Genomic DNA, 21,284 nt, shown 5'->3' with positions numbered 1-21,284 from the left:
TTGAAAATGTATTAGTACATTTTCAAATGTATTTTGGAAAGTGTAGGTAATTATACTTCAATGTACATTGTGTACATTTTGGAAATGTATTCATCTATTTGGGTTAAAAAATAGTTCATTTTGATTCAGTATTCTGTAAAACTAGAGATTGCTCACAGCCAGCTTAGGCAAATCATTTATTTGCCGTTGGTATTTTACTGTTGCAGTTTTTCTCTGAGAAACTTTGGTAATTATTCATACAAAGTAATGCTAGCTGCTTTCTGTGTGTTTCATGAGAGGAGTGAGCTATAATGTAGTTTGCCTTCCTCCTCAATAAAAAAGCCTTTCATCAAAAACTGACATCCTAAATGAAGGACATAATTGTACAGCTTATTTATTAGTGTGTCAAACTTAAAATGTAATGGTTTCATATTTCAGCATAGAAAGTGTGTTGTGATTCATGGTTACTGGTGACAGAATAGACAGCTCTTTTATATTCCTGTGCTGATTGCCCGCTGATATACCAACTGACTTTCCACGTCCCTTCTCTTCTCTTCCTAGGCAATAGCTCCCTCTACTTGAAAATATTGGTGTAATTATACTTTAACACTGCATACTTTATTAGTGAGTTCCCTGGACTTTTTTTTTTTTTTGCTTTTAATTCTCTCCATAAATATATGGAGTTAAATACTAGAGCATATAAGAAAATGACCAAGGATCTCTTGACTTAGGGAGAAAGACAAGGTTAGCTAAGTGAAGCAAAGCTGTTTGAAGGCTCCTTTTTTTTTCCCCCAAGAAAGTAGCTGTGCAGTGTCTGTTGGCTTCAATATGATATATTTGGTTAAAATTGTGTGTACAACTTTGAAAGTGAGCTATGATATCTGGAACACAAGAGATACAGAACACTGGATCAGAAGGAAAACTTCAAAAGCCAGGCATGATGGTGCATGCCTAGAATCCTAGCACTTCAGAGTCTGAGGCAGGAGGGTCATGAGTTTTGACTAGCCTGAGCTAGTCAAAAACTAGCTTCATAAAGAAAAGAGAAGCTGGACACTGGTGGCTCGTGCCTATAATATTAGCTACTCAGGATGCTGAGATCTGAGGATCAAAGTTCAGCCAGCCTGGGCAGGAAAGGCTGTTAAGACTCTTATCTCCAGTTTAACACAGAAAACCTGAAGTGGAGCTGTGGCTCTAAGCAGTAGAGTGCTAGTCTTGAGCAAGCAAGAAAGGAGAAGGAGGGGGAGGGAGAGGGAGAGGGAAGGAGAGAAAAAGGAAGTGAGAGAGGGAGGGAGACAGATAGGGAGGAAGGAAAGGGAAAGGGAGGGAGAAGGAGGTGGGGAAAGGAAGGGATGAGAGGAGGGTAGATAAAGTGAGGGGGAGCGAGGAGAGGAAAGGGAAAGGGCAGCTAACAGAAGTTGGCAGTTTAACTTCTCTGGTTTAAGGAAGGGCTTAATAGGAGCTAATTGCTAAGACTTGCTTTTGTGGAACAGTGTGCACATGATTTAACAATAGGAGCAACATAGGAAAACCCCTCCCCTCTCTAAGATTGAGTTTTAATAATAGTTTGATTGTGTGTGTGTGTGTGTGTGTGCGTACACACATGTGTGTGCATGTATGTATGTGTGTGCTTCCCTTTTGGGGCTTGAACTCAGGGCCTTACACTTTCACTTAACAGTTTTGCTCAAGGCTGATGTTCTATCTGCCATTTGCTACACTTCTACTTCCCAGCTGTTCACAGACACCTTGTAGTCCAACTATGTCAGTCACCAGAGGTTTAACAGACACGTTTACCTGAATTGAGCACTCAGACAGTGTTAAGTGCAAGTGTTAAGATTCTATCTCCACCTTGATTCAAGCTGCTGTTTGTGTGGATGTCCAGTGATATTCTATTTTATTGCATGTTGCCTTGAGCATGGCTTCAGAATGCAAATCACAGGAAGTAAATAGTAACATGTTTTCTGAAGCATAGGTTGTCCTGACTCATAGATCTTTGCATTATTCATAGGATCCTCTAGACCCCACCAAGTCCGTGATTGTGATCCGCTCCCTGGTAGCAGATGGTGTAGCGGAAAGAAGTGGAGAACTCTTACCTGGTGACCGCCTGGTCTCCGTCAACCAGTTCTGTTTGGACAACACCACGCTTGCTGATGCAGTAGAAGTGTTGAAGGCAGTACCCCCTGGCACTGTGTACCTTGGCATCTGCAAGCCTTTGACAGTAAGTGCTGGATTTTGTTATTTACTGTAGGAAGTGATCATCATTCAGAAGTTCAGAATGTGGATTTTTGAAGACAGGTGTACCTGGCCTGGAATCCCTGTTTGATCTTCAGCATCTTTTGTTCTGTTTTGTTTTTTCTCCTTCTTGTGCCAATATTATTGGGGCTTGAACTCAGAGCCTCTTGCCCTTGCTTAACCTTTTTCACCCAACACTGGTGCTCTGCTACTTGAGTCGCACCTTCAACTTCTGACTTTTTGCTGGTTAATTGGAGATAAGAGGCTCTTGGATTTGTCTGCCTGGATTGGCTTAGAACCATGATTCTCATATCTCAGCTGCCTAAGAGGAGGAGCTAGGATTACAGATGTGAGCCACCAGTTCCTGACTATAATTATCAATGTCCTTTAGTTGTAGCATTAGAAGCAATGTCTACCTGGTAGGGTTTGAGGATTAAAGAGGATTGAATTGGATAGGTGCACAGCACATCATTATTCTCACGAGTGCTCTGCTACTTCCTTCACTCCTGTTTTCATTCATCTCCCTGGCTTTAGCATGCATTTCTAAAGTAAATGTTTCTGCATTTGATCTTTCACTCGAGAAGGATGTTAAGATGACACAATAGGTTGAAATCTAGTTAATTGTGTCATTTTAACCATAGAGCAATGAGAATTAATGCTTTTCTACTTGGGGCCTAGCAGCCCCAAGCGTCTAAAACTCCTGTATGGTAAAGCCATGTGGATGTTGTCTTCTTGTGTTATACTGTCAACTGATGGTTCCCAATGCAGGGGCACCTTACTGTCCCGGTGCTATGAAGATATTTCATGCAATAAATAATTGATAATTTTCACCTGGTTTAAAAATTCTGCCAAGTGTTTACTCTGTGTCATTCAGGATTTTAAGCCTATGTATGTGCACACACACACACACACACACACACACACACACACACACAGGCTTAAAAATATATATATATTTTTTATGAGATAATGTACTTGTCAATTGAAGCCTATGTATATATTAACTAATATAAAAGCAATGTTAAGGGTAGTCTCTTTGTTCTCCTTACAAATTACTCAGTGAAGGTACAGAGAGTTGAGTTATTCTCCAGGGCCATATAATTAATTGGTAAGGCACAGAAATGACCCATGAAGATGTCAAATAGGCAAGAACCCACAGGAGATGGTTAAAATGGAGTTTCTCCCGCCCTGTCCTTGGAGAGTCTGAGGTAGTCATTCTGATGTGCTGTTCAGGAAGGTTCCTTTTCACTTGGTCACAGGCAATTCTTAGATTTTGCACTTTGAGGAATGTTTTGTAAAGGTGGGCTTACCCTTGAAACCAAGCGTCCAGGAGGCTGAGGCCTGAGGATTCTGCATGGACTGCATCCTTTTTTTTTTGTTTTGTTTTGTTTTTGGATCCGGTCGTGGGCATGAACTCTGGGCCTGAGCGCTGTCCCTCAGCTCTTCAGCTCAAAGCTAGCGCTCTACCACTTGAGCCACAGCACCACTTCTGGCTTTTTTCTTTTTGTGTATGTGGTGCTGAGGAATCGAACCCAGGGCCTTAGGCATGCAAGGCAAGTGCTCTGCCACTGAGCCAACTTCCCAGCCCGGCCTGAGGATTCTGATTCAAAGCCAGTTTGGCAGAAAAGTCTTTGCAACCTTTTCATCAAAAAACTGGAAGTAGAAGTGTGACTCATGGTACAGTACCACTGTTGAGTAATATATTTATAGGAAAGCAAGACATCTTAAGTTCAAGCCATAGTACTGGTACAAACTAACAAAAACAAACAGCAAAAAACCCCACTACCCAAGCCACCAACCCTCCCCCATCCAAACCACCAACCAAACAAATGAAAAGAAATATTGTATAAGCAGTTTGACCAGTCAGAATACCTTGTTTCTTCTAAGAACTTCTTTTAATTCCCAAAAAGAATGGATAAGAATAGAGGACTGAGGTTTTTCTTCATCCTAAAGTTGTGTTATATGGATCTGTTAGCATGCTGAGTGAATGACACCCTGTGAATGCGCAGCCAGCTAGGTGGGTGAATACAGACAGTTATTTCCATACATGGAAATAGAAGCATGTATTCCATAGAATCATTTTATACGTGAAAGCCTCTGTGTGGCCTTCTTGTACTAACTTTCTTAAATGTGTGGTTCTGGGACTGAATGTTTGCGCATCAGCAGAATGTTCTGTCACAGGGCCACACCTCCAATTTTAGTATCCCATTTTTATTCTTCATCTAGGATCCTAATAAAATGCCTGTATATTAGACCAATCTCTGACACATGGAATCCTTCCAAATGAAGTCTAGCACATTGCTAATCATGTGCTTAGCATTTTGTGTACTTGGTATAAGTACTGTCATAGTCCAACAGATGGTACTGGGAGGTGTTTGGTTTTCAGATAAATCCAGGAGGGGAAAACTATTCATATTTTATAAGATCTCACTTAGTATTCTAGATGGTAGCAGGTACGTTGTCTAGATTTTTTTTTTTTTTTTTTATTTCCTGATAGTTTATTTGCTAGGTTGTTGTGGTGGCATGGGAAAATCCCAGACTATTTGCATACTATAGGACTTAAGCAGCCCAACGGTGATCTTAAAGCAGTTTTTGCAAGTCTGAGGCAGTGTGAAGAATTGGGGCTCAGCACCAACAGGATGTGCATTTCTGTGCTGTGTTGGTGGAGAGAGAGCTGTGGAGCCCTCACACCTGGGACATTGCTCTGAGAGTCTTCTGGAATGTTTTGTGGGGAGGACCTATCCCTAGGCTTTTCTCCCTCCATGAGTTTGTGGCTCCTTAGGAGGCCAGTGAAGGGATCAAGAGAAAGGCCAACTTTTTAAACCATTATTAAGAGTTTCTTCTTTATGTGAGAAAAGCTGTCTTTTTCTGTCAGCAAGGGGCTTAAAAATTCCTGCTTTGGCCTGGTGGCTTGGCTCTTTTCACTCAGGAAAAGAGGAACTGCTGGGATAAGGAAGGCTTTTGAAATGTAAGGTTTTGTCTTACACTGGTTTCTTTACTAGATGTAATTGATAGGCCCAGACTTTTAAAGGGTGGGGGTACCTTTTGAGATTCCTTGTGTACTGTTAATCTTAAGTCAAAAGTCATCTTATACAAATACATTTTACCCAATTCAAGCTAGCCAATCAGGAGCAGATTGTGAACCTGAGCTCAGCCAATCTGAACAGAAGGGCGGGGCCTGCAGCATTAGGGATAAATGGTAGTTGGGGGACTGGGAAGCAGAGGGGAGAGCACCCGGATGGCTTGCCAGATTTTTGGCTGTTGGCACACCCTTCTGCAGAAGTAAATTTTACCATGCTGAGACAATTCTTTATTTTCATGTTTATTGCCGTGACTCCAGTGGTTCTGGAAGCACATATTTATAATATTTAACATCTGGGTTCCTGTAGCAGAACTCCTGTAAATAGTGGTTCTAAGAACCAGGCATGGGTCTTCTCTGAGCTTTCTGGTTCTGTCCTTTTTTATGGTACAGTTGGTGGCTGCATATGACAGTGACCATTGTGTCCTGAATCCACAGTAGATTTAGGGCAGGGGGAGGGATATGAATGAAATGTTCCAAAATCTAGTTGGGATGGAACAACTGTATATAGCAGTTCATGATTTTCTCATCTAGATGATATATTTGATCTTACCCGTGTATGTGATTTATCTTCTCTTTTGTACAAATTTACCTCAAATATACCAGAGCAAAAGCAAAACGAATGAAGCAACTTTCAATACTATTGAAGCAATTTTCAATACTACAGTCTTCAGTGCCAGGATGGTAGGATTGGCAGAGCTGCTGAGCTGGGCAGGGGTGGGTTTTGCTTAGTTTTGTGCTTGGTGTGGCTGTGTCTGGAACCAGGCATGCAGCCCTGCCAGCACTCACCTTGCTGCTCTGTAAGGTGACGGTGATGTGGTCATGGAGAACACAGGCTCTAGAGAAGACGGCCAGGGTTCAGATTCTCAAGATGGAACTAAGTTGCATAACACCAGGCAAAATATTGTGTCTGTTTTCTCACCAGTGACATAGGGTTAATAAGAACACTTACTCTGTTAATCCATTAATTTGGATATCAGTATATTAGGTACTTAAACCTGTGCCTGGTAGTTATATAATGAGGTCTAATCCTGGGTAAATGATTTTGCTTAAAAAAACACTTGAAGTTTGAGGAGATCTGATGGCAGTATGGCTTAAAAAATTATACAAGGACATTCCATTCTATTGAAACAACTTGTATACATTCTGTTACATACTTACACAAAATTAGAAGTGGCTAAAGAGAGTTTTAAACCCAAGGTCTCTAGCTGAGTGCCAGTGGCTCACACCTGTAATCCTAGCTACTTAGGAGGCTGAGATCTGAGAATCACGATTTGAAGCCAGCCCAGGCAGAAAAGTTCATGAGACTTGTACCTCCAATTAACCACCCCTAAAACTGGAAATAGAGCTGTGGCTAAAAGTGGTAGAGAGCTAGCTTTGAGGAAAAGAGCTCAGGGACATCACTGAGGCCCCTCAATTGAAGCCCCAAGACTGGCACAGAAAGAAACTTAAGGTCTCTTTCTCCCTTTCCCTCTCCCTCCTTTCCCCTCTCCCTCTTCCTCCCCCTCTTTCTCTTTCCCTCTCTCTCCCTCCTCCCCCCTTTGGCATGTATCAACTTGTATCTAATGTACAGTGACCCGTGAAATCTTCACACCATCATTATTATCAGTGCCAAATTTAGTGGATTTTCTTGATCATAAAAATGGTTTATGTTTTTAGGAAGATGAGAAAGAAGAAAGTTGTTACATTTTACATCCGAACAATAATGAAGAAGAGGCTGAACTTTCAGGAGGAATTCATGATGTAAATTCATCTTTAATACTTGAAGCACCTAAGGTATTTAAGAACTTTATTTTCCACTTGAATGATTTGCTGTGAACTGAGTTCTATAGAGGAGACAAAAGCTTGTTCTGATTCCCTTGGCTGAAAAAGATGAAAAGTAAAACCTCTTTCACTTTTGCCTCACTCTACCCCCTACCTTACTCCTTTACTTTGAGACAGGATCTAGCTATGTAGCTCAAGGTGGCCTTGAACTTTGTATGTAGCCCAGGCTGCCTCTATTTGGATTCATGGTCCTGCCTGCTGGCATGACAGGCACACACTATTGCAAAGAACAGATAAGTCTTAATTTGTTTCACTAATGTCATCTTTAACTTTGGGAAGACAGAATGTATTGCTGGAAATAGGAATACATTTGAAATAGGGTAGAAAACAGAACAAGAGAAAATTCGTTTTTTTAATTAAAAAAATTACATTATTATCTCTAAGTAGTTGTATAAGGGGGTTTCAACTTAATACGCCAGTATGCGAGGACAATGAAAATTTTCATGTTGAATAATTTCTAAAGAAGACTTCCCTAGTCAAGTCTTACTTTATGCTGCAAATATAGAAAGTTCATTTTGGAGCTTTGTTGGTTTTTCTTATTTATTTTATTTTGTTCTGCAGTTGTTTTGCAGCAAGAATGTGGTTTTTCTTTCCTTGATCACAATGATCCCCACAACATTCCTGTCACTCAGGACCATGTCCCACACCGCCACACACACCTGTAAAGTGGGTCACATTACTTAAAGTGTAGACATTCTTTGTTCCAGTTTTAGAACCTTGTGATAAGAGTGTAATAAATCCCCTGACTACATTTTTTGGGGGAAATATTTGCAATATTTTGGAAATCTGCAGCACTGTTTTAATTTAAAATCTTTACCATGTGGTATTTAGAGGTGAAGGCAAAGCAATGGGGAAAGAGCAGGCTCATCCCAAGAATTCAAACTTGGTAATTCTTAATGGTTAGGGCTTAAGAAAGGAATTATTGATCTCTTAGAAGAAATAGGGTCTAATTGAGCCCAGCACCAACAGGTTCTCCAGAGTTAGGTTAGAGGCCCAGCAAATTCATGTAATCAATCATTCAACACTAGCCAGGAACTCAACAAAATTTTCTGCTTCTCTATGATTATTAGCACTTTATATTAGTTGTTGTAATTAGAGAACTGTACATCGTAGATTCATTCCTTTTTATCAGATATTGTCAAAAGAGTTGGGAAAAACCTATTTCTATTATGTAGTATATTATAAAAAAATTCACTCAAAGTAGATAGACATGCTGCCCATATCTTTAGTTTCTGCCATGTTTTTGAGGGTTGGAATGTAGCTCAGTGATAAAGTGATGGTCTAGCACAAGCAAGGCTATGGGTTTGATCCCTGGTACTGCCAAAAAAAAAAAAGGAAAAGAGAATGTAATTTGAACATTCAAAGGCTAAACACATATACACACACACACACACACACATACACACCACACACACACACACACACACACACACACACACACACACACACACACATATATTTTTTTTTTTTTTTTTTTTAATGCCTGTACTGGGACTTGAACTCAGGGCCTCACTGTGTTGCTTGGCTTTTTCACTCGAGTGGTGATGCTTTACCTCTCAAGCCACATCTCCACTTTGGCTTTTTGCTTGGATTACACATATCTGTGTTAGCATGGGCTGACTATATTTATTCATTACTTTCTGTATTAAGCACATGGGTTCAATATTTGGTGTAGCTGTTTAACCGAACTCCTATTTCTGCTGGAGAATTTTCATGGGGTTAATGTATAATGGATACTTTAGAGTAGTCATTCACCTTGCCAGGGGCAGAATTTTGTCCCTTACCTTGCTGTTTGTCCTTTCCTGGGTTACTGGCTATGTTCAGGGAAGCTGCTATTTTTGCTTGCTTGTAATGGAGAAATGCCCCCTCCCCCCCCAAAGCCTGTTAGCCATGCATTAGTACAAGGTACAGAGTAAAGTTATATCCACATTTTGATTTTCAGCTTGGGGTGGATACTCCAAACATTTTAACTGTTTTTGCTATTTGCAATTTTTTTTTTTTACAGGGTTTTAGAGATGAACCATATTTTAAAGAAGAACTTGTGGATGAACCATTTCTAGATTTGGGAAAGTCTTTCCAGTCCCCACCAACAGAAATGGAAGCCAGCCAGGAGGCCTGGGAAATGCATGAGTTTCTGAGTCCTCACTTGGAGGAGATGGGTGAGGAGAGGGAGATGCTGGTGGATGAGGACTACGAGCTCTATCAGGACCGCTTGCAGTCCACGGATGTGTATCCCTCGTCTCACAGTCGAGACACCACGCCTGTGCCCGCCAGGCAGGATCTCCAGTTTGGCACTCCGTGGTTACATGACAGCCTGTCAGGTGATGAGGGGCCCAGGTCTCCAGATGCAGGGTCCATGACTGTAGGCTACTCCTCAGAGGCACAGCAGTATGGTTACAGCACTGGAGACGGGGTAAGTCATCAGAACCTGGCTTCCCGTCCTCCCCACTGCTCCCCTACACAGCCCCCTCTTTCCTTCATGTAATTTTCCAAAAATAAAACAACCCAAGAGAGGTAATGGGTCTTTTCACAGTGAGGGGTTGTCCCTGTAAGGGTAAGGTCCTAATTTGTGGAGGACACACAACTTCTCATGGCAGTCAGTGAGCTGTACTGTTCCCTCGCTGGTTTTTCTCAATGTTGTTATTTTTCAGATTTAAAAAATTTTATTGAAAGGGTGATGTACAGAGGGATTATAGTTATGTGTCAGGTTTGTTTGTTTGTTCATTTGTTTCCTTTTTGGGACAAGTCCCCCTATATAGCCCAGACTAGCCTTTTAAACTTCTCATTCTCCTGCAGCTGCCTGTTAATTGCCAGGATTACAGGCATGCACTACCATGCCTGGCTTTTCTTTAATGTGGCATTGTCTTCCTGTTTTCTCATGTCAAAGAAGAGTTCTTGTGGTTTGTCACATACCATGTTTTTCAGGGGAAATCAAGGCAAAAGTAACAAAAATATATATTGTTGGTCTTTTCTTGGTTACCCACTTGTTTCCTCTGCTACATATGCTACAAAAGCAGTGAATGCTGGAAAATTGTCTTTACATTGGAGATGTTGTCTGTGACTTGACAGGAGAAGCTTAGACTTTAATAGAGTTACCCTTGCTATTATGTCACCAATAAACTTATTTTTTTTCTGAAGTTAAAATTAGCCAGTCACCAGTTGATGTCTTTCACTGGGTTCAGCTTTGAGAGAAAATTGAAATTGTATGCGTAAATACTCACTTGTTATGGCTGGTTTTTCTATCCATTCAAAAGGCAACCTGAAAATACCTGTCTTTTAAAATACATAAATGTTTAGGGCTATAGATAAAATAGTCAAGTGAATCTTTATAATAAAACTTCAGTTAAAACCCATATTTTGAAGCCTAGAAAGTGTTAATTTTTTTGTTTTGTCACATTTAATAAAAGATAATCAAATTATTTCAGTGAATTTTTTTTAATTATGAAAATACTGTACAGAGGGGTTACAATTACATGAACAAGATAATGAGTACATTTCTTATCAAGCATTATAGCCTCCTCCTTTGTTTCCCCTTCCCATCCTTTCCCATCCTCCCCCTACCCTCCCACCCAATCCTCCCCGCTCCCCTCAATGAATACTTAATGGCAGTATGGGCTGGGTGCAGTGGCTCACATCAGTAATCTTTGGTACTTGGGAGGTGGAGAGGGAAGCCTACAGTTCAAGGTCAATCTCCGAAAAATGTTATTGAGACTCCATCTCAACAAATAAACTTGGTGTGGTAGCTCCCTCTGTGTGTGTGTGTGTGTGTGTGTGTGTGTGTGTGTGTGTGTGTATGCATGTGCACGTATGCACGCATACACACGCATACTGCTGGTATTTACTGCTGGTATTGCGTCTGGATCTCTGAGCTTTGGCTCTTACTCTGCTTTTTACTCAAGGCTGGTGGTCTACCATTTGAGCCACATCTCTACTTCCTGCTTTTTGGTGTTAATTGGAGTTAAGAGTCTCTTAGACTTTTCTATTCCATCTGGCTTCTAATGGGATCCTCAGATATCAGCCCCATAAGTAGCTAGGAGTGCAGGTGTGAGTCAGCTGGTAGCCTAGCCACTCACTTTTGTAATTTTAACTACTCTGGAGGTATGGGTAAAAGGATGGGGTCCCAAAAATGCAAGCCCATATCTAAAAATGAAAGCAAGTAAACAAAAAATGTAGGTGGAAGTCATGGCTTAAGTGGTAGAGTGCCAGTCTAGTAACTGCAAGGCCCTAAGTTCAAATCCCAAAGCTGATGACTCTCCAATAGCAAATTTACAAAAATAAAGTCCCTAGTAGAATTATTTTCTGATCATTTATCATTGTTTTCCAAAATATAAGGTCTTGATTTCCTTCTAGATTGTTTGAGATCACAGCTGCTGTCCCAGGCTGCCCACCCTTATCTCAAGCAGTCATTACTCACCATCAGGGGTTAAAATCCTTCTTATCAGCCTGCTTTGATGCTTCTCTGGCTTGCTTCTTCTCTTGTTTAGTAAAGTGCTTTTTAAAGGCTTGTTTAGAAATGGTAATCAGTGCTTACATTTGAAGGGCATACATCCTAATTGTGAACTCTGTTTAAATTTCCCAGCCTGTTTTTCTGTATTTTTCATTCCCTACTAGTTATGGCTATATTTTCTACAAAATAAAATTTTAATTTCCCCAAATAAAAGACAGCCTGGTTCCTTGTTATATAAACTTTTAAAGCTACAGATAAAATAACCTAATATATATTTAGGACGTTTGTGTATTTAGGCACTCATATTTTAAAATCTGTAATATTTCTTGAGACTATTCTTACATTTAATGACATCATTTAAGGTTATAGAGCATAATGCTTAAGATGGTTTTACACAGGAGGCTAAGATCAGAGGATTGCAGTTCGAAGCCAGCCCAGGTTGGAAAGTCCATGAGGCTCTTATCTCCAATTAACCAACAAAAAGCAAGAAGTAGAGTTGTGGTTTAAGTGGTAGAGCACCAGCCTTGAGTTCTGAGTTCAGAAAAATATTGGCGTTAAAAAAAGAATTTGACTGTTTCAGAAGTGGACTCACAATTTTCACCATTTTATGTCCACAGATGTCATAGCATATGTCAGGACTTGTTCCCTTGTAGAGCTGCGTAATTTCCTCTCATATGCATACATTGGGAGAAACAAAAATGTCCTCTACCTTCCTCAATTCAAGCTTAGGAGGGTAGAAATTAAACTGGCCAAGGATATCAGTGGAAATGAGGCCATGGTTCAAGTGATAGAGCTCTTGCTTGGCAAACGAGAGGCCTGGAGTTTGATTCCCAGAAGAGAGTGGCAGGAAAGAGGACAGAAGAGAGAAGAGACATTAACTGGAGAGAAAGAAGAAGTATCTCTGGAAAAATAAGAGATTTGTTTGGAAAGATACTAGGTTGTTAGAACAAATGGGAGAGAAGGAAGTTTGTGAGAATGTTTCTCTGATGCAATGATCTTGCCCTCTTCTAGAGAGTTCTAGCAGGTTTACCATTTCTTGGGCGTGGGCCTGGCTGGTTGACACCACAGCCTCCTTTCCCACAAGTTGATGTTTAAGGCAGTCATGCAAGGGAAGCTCTCAAAGGCTTGCCTCAGTCCAATCCCCAAATGCCTTTAGCTTAAATTACCCTTCATCCCAACTCTAGGATTCCAAGAGTGTCCCCGTATCTGCTTCCCCTGCTTCCAGTTCTTTTGGCTTGCCAGTCTATCAAAGAATACTGAGAAGTTTTTGTTTTGGAGGTGGGGGGAATGAACAGGGGGAGGGGAGAGGTACTTGTGCCACAGTCAGTGAAGACTCAAGTCTTGGTTCAGCCTGTTGGTGGAAGTGGGCTTGTGATGGTTCATCTCCATTGTCAGCTTGATTGAATTGCAAAATGCTCAGGAGATTGGTACAGCACATGATGTGGGGGAGGGGTGTCTGTGATGACATTTCCAGGGACAATTAGATCCTGAGGGCTTTGAGCTGATGGATAGGCTAATCCCTTGATGGATTCATAATATAAATGGCATCATTGAGAGATGTTGAAAGAGAGGCAGGCCTCATTGTAGCTAAGTCCTAGGAGTCTGTATCCTGCCCTGGCCCTTTCCTGAGTTCTTCCTCTACTTCCTGGCCACCATGATAGGAGATATCTATTCCACCCTGCCTTGGCCATGATGGGCTGAGGACACCTCTCAAACCCTGGAGAATAAACAATCCTTTCTCTTAGGTTGTTCATGTCAAGTATTTAGTCAAGAACAGCAAGGAACACAAGCATCTTATCTACATTGTTGCAGTCTTAGAGAATGCCAAGTTTTGTAACTGAAATCTGTGCTTACTTATATGGTATGCAAAGCGTGGTGTACATGATAAAGTGAGAATTCTTCTTAGGAATCTTACAGAGACCTGAGGAACTGCCTTATCTCAGGCAGGCAGGCAGGCAGGCAGGCTGGCCAGCAGACAGGCGAATGTCCCCTTCTTCCCCCATTTATAACTTCTGGCTTTATTTTTATTTGGGTCTGACAAGGACAATGGGCTGTGGTATTGTCAGTTTTCACAGAGTTTTCACCCAGAGATAGAATTGCTGGATCATATGGTAATTCTGTATTTATATTTTGAAGGAACTCTATAGTTTATTACACTTCTACCAGCAATACACAAAGTTTCCAAACTTCCCACATCCTTGCTAATACTTGTTTGCTATCAGTTGTGTGTCTTTGTGTGTGCACATGCACATACATGTGTGTTTTATAGGCTTCTCTCGTTCTCAGTTTTTGCTCACACCAGGTACTCTACCATTTGCATCACACCTCCAGTTCAACATTTTGCTAGTTAATTGGAGATGGAAATCTCTCAGACTTTCCTGTGTGGGCTGGTTTTGCACTTCCTCCCCAGATCTCAACCTCCGGAGATGTTAGGATCTCAACCTCCGGAGATGTTAGGATTATAGATAGGAGTCACTGGTGCCCAGCTTTACTTAGTTTTTAAAAAACAGACTGCTTTGACTTTCCTATTGTAACTTTGTGCACCAGGAGGAAAAGCCACATCCTTATGTTCTATCTCCATTGGCACTCCATTGGTACGGTCAACAATGAGGAACTGAGAAAACACCACACAGCACCATATAGCCCTTCTCAGAGTAACTTAGCTTTCACAACCCACCCTTACGGTTTATTCTCCTTTGCCAGTCCTGCACATGAGCACTCACTCTAACTGCCTCTTCAAAGCTTTGTGTGTTTGTGCCACATAAAACTTGGAAAAGAAGTGTGTGTACTTTCCCCTCATTTTCTAACTTGAATCCTAGAACCCTGCCAAGATGGAAATGGAGATTCTGCTCCCACAATCCCCAAGGTGAGGGCACTAGCTGGGGACCCTTGGGAGCTGATTAGGTCAGGAGCACTCTACCCTTAAGAGCCTTTCTCTTTCCTTCCTTCCTTCCTTCCTTCCTTCCTTCCTTCCTTCCTTCCTTCCTTCCTTCCTTCCTTCCTTCCTTCCTTCCTTCCTTCCTTCCTTCCTTCCTCCCTCCCTCCCTTCCTTCCTTCCTTTTTTTTCTTTTCTTTCCTTGTGTGTGTGTGTTTTGTCGGTCGTGGGGCTTGAAATCTGGGCCTGGGCGCTATCCCTCTGCTCTTCAGCTCAAGGATAGTGTGCTACCACTTGAGCCATAGTGCCACTTCCAGCTTTTTCTGCTTATGTGGTTCTGAGGACTCAAACCCAGGGCTTCATGCATGCAAGGCAAGAACTCAACCACTGAGCCACCTGCCCAGCCCGGCTTAAGAGCCTTTCTAGAAGAGGCTGGAGAGAGACCCTCAGTCCTTCTGCCATCTGAGGACACAGCTAGAGGTGCCATTTATGAAAACAGAATCAGGCTCTTTTCAAACACACCCATTCCAGCACCTTCATCTTGCTCTCCCCAGCCTCCATAAGAGTAAGAAATAAATTGCTGTTTTTATGAGTTAGCAGTTAGTGGTGTTTTTGTTACAGCATCTAATACAGTAACTCTCATGGGCGTTTCCTCCTGGCACTAGGACACACACCAAAGGAAAGGCAAAGCAATCTTTCCTACCCAGGCTGGCTTTGAATCTCTATCCTCATATCTCAACCCACGTAGTAGCTATGATTATAGGCATAAGTCCCTCGTGCCTGATTGCCTGGAAGCAATCTTTCTGTATATGCTGTGTTTTGGGTACTTTAAATTAGCAGTCAATATGTAAGAACAGCATATTTTAACATCTTTCAGATCTCAAAATATGAAAGGGGAGGACATAAACATTTTGGCATTTTGCAGACTATAACTTTTTTTTTTTTTCCATTTCCTAACAAATGGGGCAATGTCATTCTTTCTGATGGAGGCATAGAATTCCATTGTGTATATATACCACATTTTCTTGATCCATTCATCTACTGAGGGGCATCTGGGTTGGTTCCATATCTTAGCTATGGTAAATAAGGCTGCAGTAAACATAGTTATGCTGGTAGCTTTATTGTGGTCTTGTTTGTCAACATTTGGGTAAATGCCCAAAAGTGGGATTGCTGGGTCATAGGTGAGCTCTATGTGGAGTCTTTTTTTTTTTTTAATTTTTTTATTGTAAAGATACTATACAGAGGGTTACAGTTACATGAGTGAGGTAATGAGTATACTTCCTCTTGAACATTGTTACCCCCTCCATTGTTTTCCCGAGACTATAACTTTTGAAGCTCATACAAGATGCATATGCAGAAGGAAGACGAGACAAAGTACACTATGTACATTATCTACAATGGGGTTTGCTTATTTCTGTATGTAACTGGCTTCAAACTTGTAATCTTCCTTGCTTAGCCTCCCAGTACTAGAATTAGAGTTGTGTAGGTAAGCAGTGTTTACTTGCTGTATATGTGTGTATGTGTGTGTACTGGTCCTGCAGCTTGAACTCAGGGCTGGGGCACTTTCCCTGAGCTTTTGTGCTCAAGGCTAGCTTCCTACCACTTGAGCCACAGCTCCCATGGGCATTTTGGTGGTTAATTGGAGTTGAGAGTCTCTCATGCTTTTCTGCTCCCTCTGGTGTCTAACTGAGATCCTCAGATCTCAGCCTCCTGAGTAGCTAGGATTATAGGTATGAGCCAGTGGTATCTGCTTTGCTTATTTTTTTTTCTCCCTTTGGCAGTTCTGGGGTTTGAACTCAGGGCCTTACACTTCCTTGATAGGCTGGCACTCTCCCACTTGAGCCATACCCCTGGCTCTACTTTTGCTGTTTATTTTGGAGATAGAGTTTAGTGAACTTTTCTCCCTGGATGGGCTTGGAAACTCCACCCTGCATATCTCAGCCTCCTCCTCTGCTAGGCTTATAGGCTTATCTGTAACTTTTAAGTGTAATCCTCAAGTAGATAACAAGAACAAACCAGAAGTTGTTCCTGGTTAATCCCAGTGCTGGGTAGGCTCAGGTGGGAGGATTGTGAGTTCCAAGCCAGTCTGGATTACAGTAGGTCTTCCTGTTGAAACCCTGTGTCAGAATAAAAACAGTGCTTAGCATTATGAAAGTTGGCCTTGTGTTTGGGATGGAGCTATTTAAGTCACAGCCTGGAAAGTAAGGTGGCTGAGAGATGGTGTGAATCCACAACTGACATCCGTAGTAGACATGGTCCATCTTCTATGTTGGGTAAATGTTTACTTCAGTCCACTTCTGTTCATCAAGTACAATTTATTTTTTTCTGTGTCGATTCTGGGACTTGAACTCAGGGCTTGGGAGCTGCTCTTGAACTTCTTTTTGCTCAAGGCTACTGTTTTACCATGTGAACCACAGCTCTACTTCTGGCTTTTTTTTTTTTTTTTTGCTAGTTCTGGGGCTTGAACTCAGGGCCTAGGCACTGTTCCTGAGCTTTTTTGCTCAAGGATAGTTCTCTACCACTTGAACCACAGTGACACTTCTGGCTTTTTCTGTGGTACTAAGGAATCAAACCCAGGGCTTAATGCATGCTAGGGCAAGCACCCTACCACTAAACCACATTCCTAGCCCTCTACTTCTGGCTTTTATGATCATTTATTGGAGATAAGAGTCTTAGGGACTTTCCTGCTTAGGCTGGATTCGAACCATGCTCCTCAGATCTCAGCTTCCTGAGGAGCCAGGATTACAGATATGAGCCACCAGTGCCCAGCTCACAATTTTTATTAGTGTGTAGGAAGAGCAGGTTTTTCTGGCCTAGGCTCTTTTACATATTAATCACCAGCATTTGTCACACTTTGACCACAGAATAAACTGTCACTAAGACCTGTTTTCACTGGTGTCTTTATCTGCAGTGCTTCAAATTATTCATAAAGTACTAATGCACTTCTGTTTTTCTTCCTTTCAAGCTGGAAGCAACGTTTGGCTTTGATTCTGTCCCATCCATGCCCTCCGCTGAAGGAAACAGTCGATTTGATGATCTGGAAAATCTTAATTCATTAGCCCAGTGCAGCCTGGATTTAGGTTTGTGGCTTTTGTTTCATATAAACACAGTTTGATTATTTGTCATCGGTCTGTCTTATTTTGTGCTCATATTGTGTTTATATTCATTCACTCTGGGAAGTGGCGCTGTGGCTCAAGTGGTATAGAGTGCTAGCCTTGAGCTGAATAGCTGAGGGACAGCACCCAGGCCCAGAGTTCAAGCCCCACAACTGGTTAAAAAAAAAAAGGACAGCTGTCATTCACTCTGTTTTTGAATTTGAACTTGCTTATTAAACACCTGCTTCAGAATACCTGAAAGAGCAGCCCTGGCTAAGATTTCGATGGAGAATTTTCATATTCTGTCTTCTGCGAGGGCCAGGTTTTCTGTCTCCCTGTGCTATTTATCCACAGTAGGGGTTACAACTAAAACTAGTACTTGATGCTGAAATAAGTCTCCTGTTATGTGGTAAAACCTATGCTATTAAGTGGTATTGTTAGCTCATTGAATGGCACTATTAAATATTGATAAAGAGAGGAATGTTTAAAACATTTATAGGACATTTTCATAACCATACTTTACAGTCAATTTCAGCACATTAATATCTTAGGTTCCATGAAAGAGTTGAAGTACTATGTCTCTCCTTGCCTCCCCCATATAAATTCATATGCCTTTGAAAACTTAACTTTAAACAATAATTTTTCCCCTGTTCAACCGTGAAATACAGCATGTTGCTGTATGACAGCTAGGGAGAGGCTGTTTAGTTCTCTCATTGCTCTCTAGAGCTACTGTTCAGGTTTATGTTGTCCTTCAACTTGCTATGTGTTTCCTGAGGAAAAGCCTCATTCTGGGTTTTCTCCTGTTGTATGCTGAGACGCTGTGAGGAAGAGTGCACTACAGAAGGTGATGTTACGGTTGATATGAGGTCAGGGTAAAAAAAAAATGGACAGAATAGAGTCACGAGTGGTGAAGACTGAAGGCCTATGTGCGATGAAGCACTTGTCTAGATGAGTCTGTGATGGTGACTGGGAGAAAAATGACCCTCCCTGCTTCACACGCTTCCCTAGATGACTGCTTTTTTTGTTTGTTTTGTTTTGAAGTCCCTCGAGCTTGCTAAGTGCACTTCCCACTTGCTAAAGCAGACATTACTACTGCTGAGCCACACCTCCAGCCCTGACATTTTGCTTGTTAATTCTGCAATAGGCTCTCGATCATTGCCTGGGCACATTCCCAGGCACAGGATAACAGGAGTCTTTCAAACTGTTCCGCCCAAGCTAGCCTTGAACCTCAATCCCAATAATCTGAGCTTCTGAAGTAGCTAGGATGATAGGTGTAACCCACTGAGGCCTGGCTGATTAAGAGGAGTTGATGGGTGGATGGGGCCATGGGTTTGGGGAATGGGAGATGGAGAGGGGATATTTTGCTCATGGGACAAACCTATCCTCTCTCTGTTGAGCCCAGTTCTGTATTACATAGGTGCCGCCAGTTAATCTTGTAGGCTTTCTGCTGTATGTGCAAGCTTCCTGTGGCTCTGTAATAAATACCTCAGACTCCATGGCTTAAAACAGTAGCCCTAGTCTGTTCACAGTCTCTTTCACTGTTCTGATACCCACTTCAAGGTGCCGTAAATCCGGGTGAAGGCTCTAGGGAAGAATCCGTTCTTTACCTCCTTCCGTTTCCTTCACCTGTAGCCACATCAGCTCAGCCTCTGCTCCAGTCTACAGTTGTCTTCCTCCCCTTTGCCCTTTTTCCATCTTTAAAGGAGAGTTGTCATTGGATTTGGGTGTCTGCTGGATAATCCATGCAAGACTTGCCTTATTTCTCAAATAAGGCCACAATTCAATTGTTACGTTGCCTTAGTTATTACTCTGCAGGGCCCTAGCTATTATTCTTGGTGATAAAACCTTGGCAGTGATGCTAAATATATATACTTGGTGCCTGTTCTCAGTCAGAAAGCATTCATAGCCAGCCATGCCAGCATGCCGTGTGGCAGGCATGAAGAGATGACCCTAGTGGCCTGAGGAATGATTGATTTTTTTGTTTTTTTTGGGGGGTTCGGTCGTGGGCCTGAACTCTGGGCCTGGGCGCTGTCCCTCAGCTCTTCAGCTCAAGGCTAGCGCTCTACCACTTTAGCCACAGCGCCACTTCCGGCTTTTTTTTTCTGCTTATGTGGTGCTGAGGAATCAAACCCAGGGCCTCAGGCATGCAAGGCAAGTGCTCTACCACTGAGCCACCTTCCCAGCCCCAGGAACGATTGATAATACAGTGTTTGTACTACTTTTTTTTGCCGGTCTTGGGATTTGAATGCAGGGCCTGGGTGCTGTCCCTGAGCCTCTTTGTGGTCAAGACTAGCCACTCTACCACTTGTGCCACTTCTGGCTTTTTCTAAGTAGTTTATTGGAGATAAGAGTCTCATGGACTTTCTTTCTGGGCTGGCTTGAAATCATGATCCTCAGATTTCAGCCTCCTGAGTAGTCAGGATTACGTAGGCGTGAGCCACCAGCATCCAGCAACACATTTTGACAACATGATTCTCACTTTCCTCTTGAGATGCCAGTCCTGAAAATGTCAGGCTCTGCTTTAATCCAGGCCACTCTGTACTATGAACCTGCTGGGACACAGGCAAGCCTCCAGCTTTGACTGACTGTTCTCTGAGGTGCCTATCTAATCAGTATCTCATCTACTCTATTAGTAACTGGAAGCCTTAGGTTTAACTATAGAACAATTAATAACCATTTCTGAGAAGTTACATGTAATAGGCTGTTCTTGAATCTGTGGTTAACCCAAAATAATAGGTCTTGGAACTAGAGATGTAGCTCAGTGATTAGAGTACTTGAAGGATTCCAGTCCTAGCCCCAGAAGAACTAAATCAAAACCAAATCAAAACCATTGTCAGGTGCCAGTAGCTCCCACCTATAATCTAGCTACTCAGGAGACTGAGACTGAGGATCAGGGTTTGAAGGCAGCCCAGTCCATCAACTTTGAGAGACGGCTGGCTCTTTGGTTGGTTAATTGGAATTAAGAGTCTGGTGGGATGTTCCTGCTTGGTCTGGCTTTGAACCACGATCCTCAGTTCTCAGCTTCCTAAGTACCTATGATTACAGGCATGAGCCACCAGAGCCCAGCAGCTTCTCTACTTTTAAAAAATAATAAAATTGCCGGTGCAGGTGTTTCATGCCTATAATCCTGGCTACTCAGAAGGCTGAGATCTGAAGATCAAAGCCAGCCCAGGCAGAAAAGTCCCCATGAGACTCTAATTTCCAATTAACGACTCAAAACAAAACAACCCCCCCCAAACAAAACAAAACAAAAAACCAGAAATGATTTAAAAAAAACAAAAACAACAGAAGTGGTGCTGTGGCTATAGTGGTAGAGCACTAGCCTTGAGCACAGAGGCTCAGGGACAGCACCCAGGCCCTGAGTTCAAGCCCCACAACTGACAAAAAACAAATACAAAAAATAATAAAATCATAGAACATACTGCCAGACCCTAGGAAAGAGTGTAAGAAGTCCAAAGTCCTCTACCTCCTCCCATGTACCTCAAGCTTGTTACACAAACCTTTCTAAGTAGAAAGCATAATTAATAAAAATTTGGCAAAAGCATCATTGTAAATATTTAAATAAATTATGATAGTCTGTCTTACTCACCAGGGGAAAATCTGGTAAAATAAATTTATCCTGCACTTTTTTTTTAATCTGTAAAACACAGTTGATTGTCTCTTTTCTTTTTCTTTTGTTTCTTTTTTTTGTGGGTCGTGGGGCTTGAACTCTGGGCCTGGGTACTGCCCCTGAGCTCTTCAGCTCAAGGCTAGTGC

General features: G+C 41.9%; 1 protein-coding gene across 3 annotated transcripts in view; it reads left to right on the top strand.

The window, feature by feature from the left end:
* The window catches only part of Patj (PATJ crumbs cell polarity complex component), a 289,250-nt gene that overhangs the window by 81,602 nt on the left and 186,364 nt on the right, over positions 1 to 21,284 (top strand). For all 3 annotated transcript variants that reach the window (XM_042675626.1, XM_042675631.1, XM_042675635.1), the window contains exons 18-21: positions 1,985 to 2,194; positions 6,947 to 7,063; positions 9,117 to 9,524; positions 17,399 to 17,513. In XM_042675626.1, coding sequence (XP_042531560.1) covers positions 1,985 to 2,194; positions 6,947 to 7,063; positions 9,117 to 9,524; positions 17,399 to 17,513 — 850 coding nt within the window. The remainder of the gene's footprint in view (positions 1 to 1,984; positions 2,195 to 6,946; positions 7,064 to 9,116; positions 9,525 to 17,398; positions 17,514 to 21,284) is intronic.

Source organism: Dipodomys spectabilis, unplaced genomic scaffold (assembly GCF_019054845.1).
Source record: "Dipodomys spectabilis isolate Male_0828 unplaced genomic scaffold, ASM1905484v1 ptg000002l, whole genome shotgun sequence".
Classification (NCBI taxonomy): Eukaryota; Metazoa; Chordata; class Mammalia; order Rodentia; family Heteromyidae; genus Dipodomys; species Dipodomys spectabilis.
Note: the sequence above shows the minus strand (reverse complement) of the source record. Positions and strands in the feature narration are given on the sequence as shown.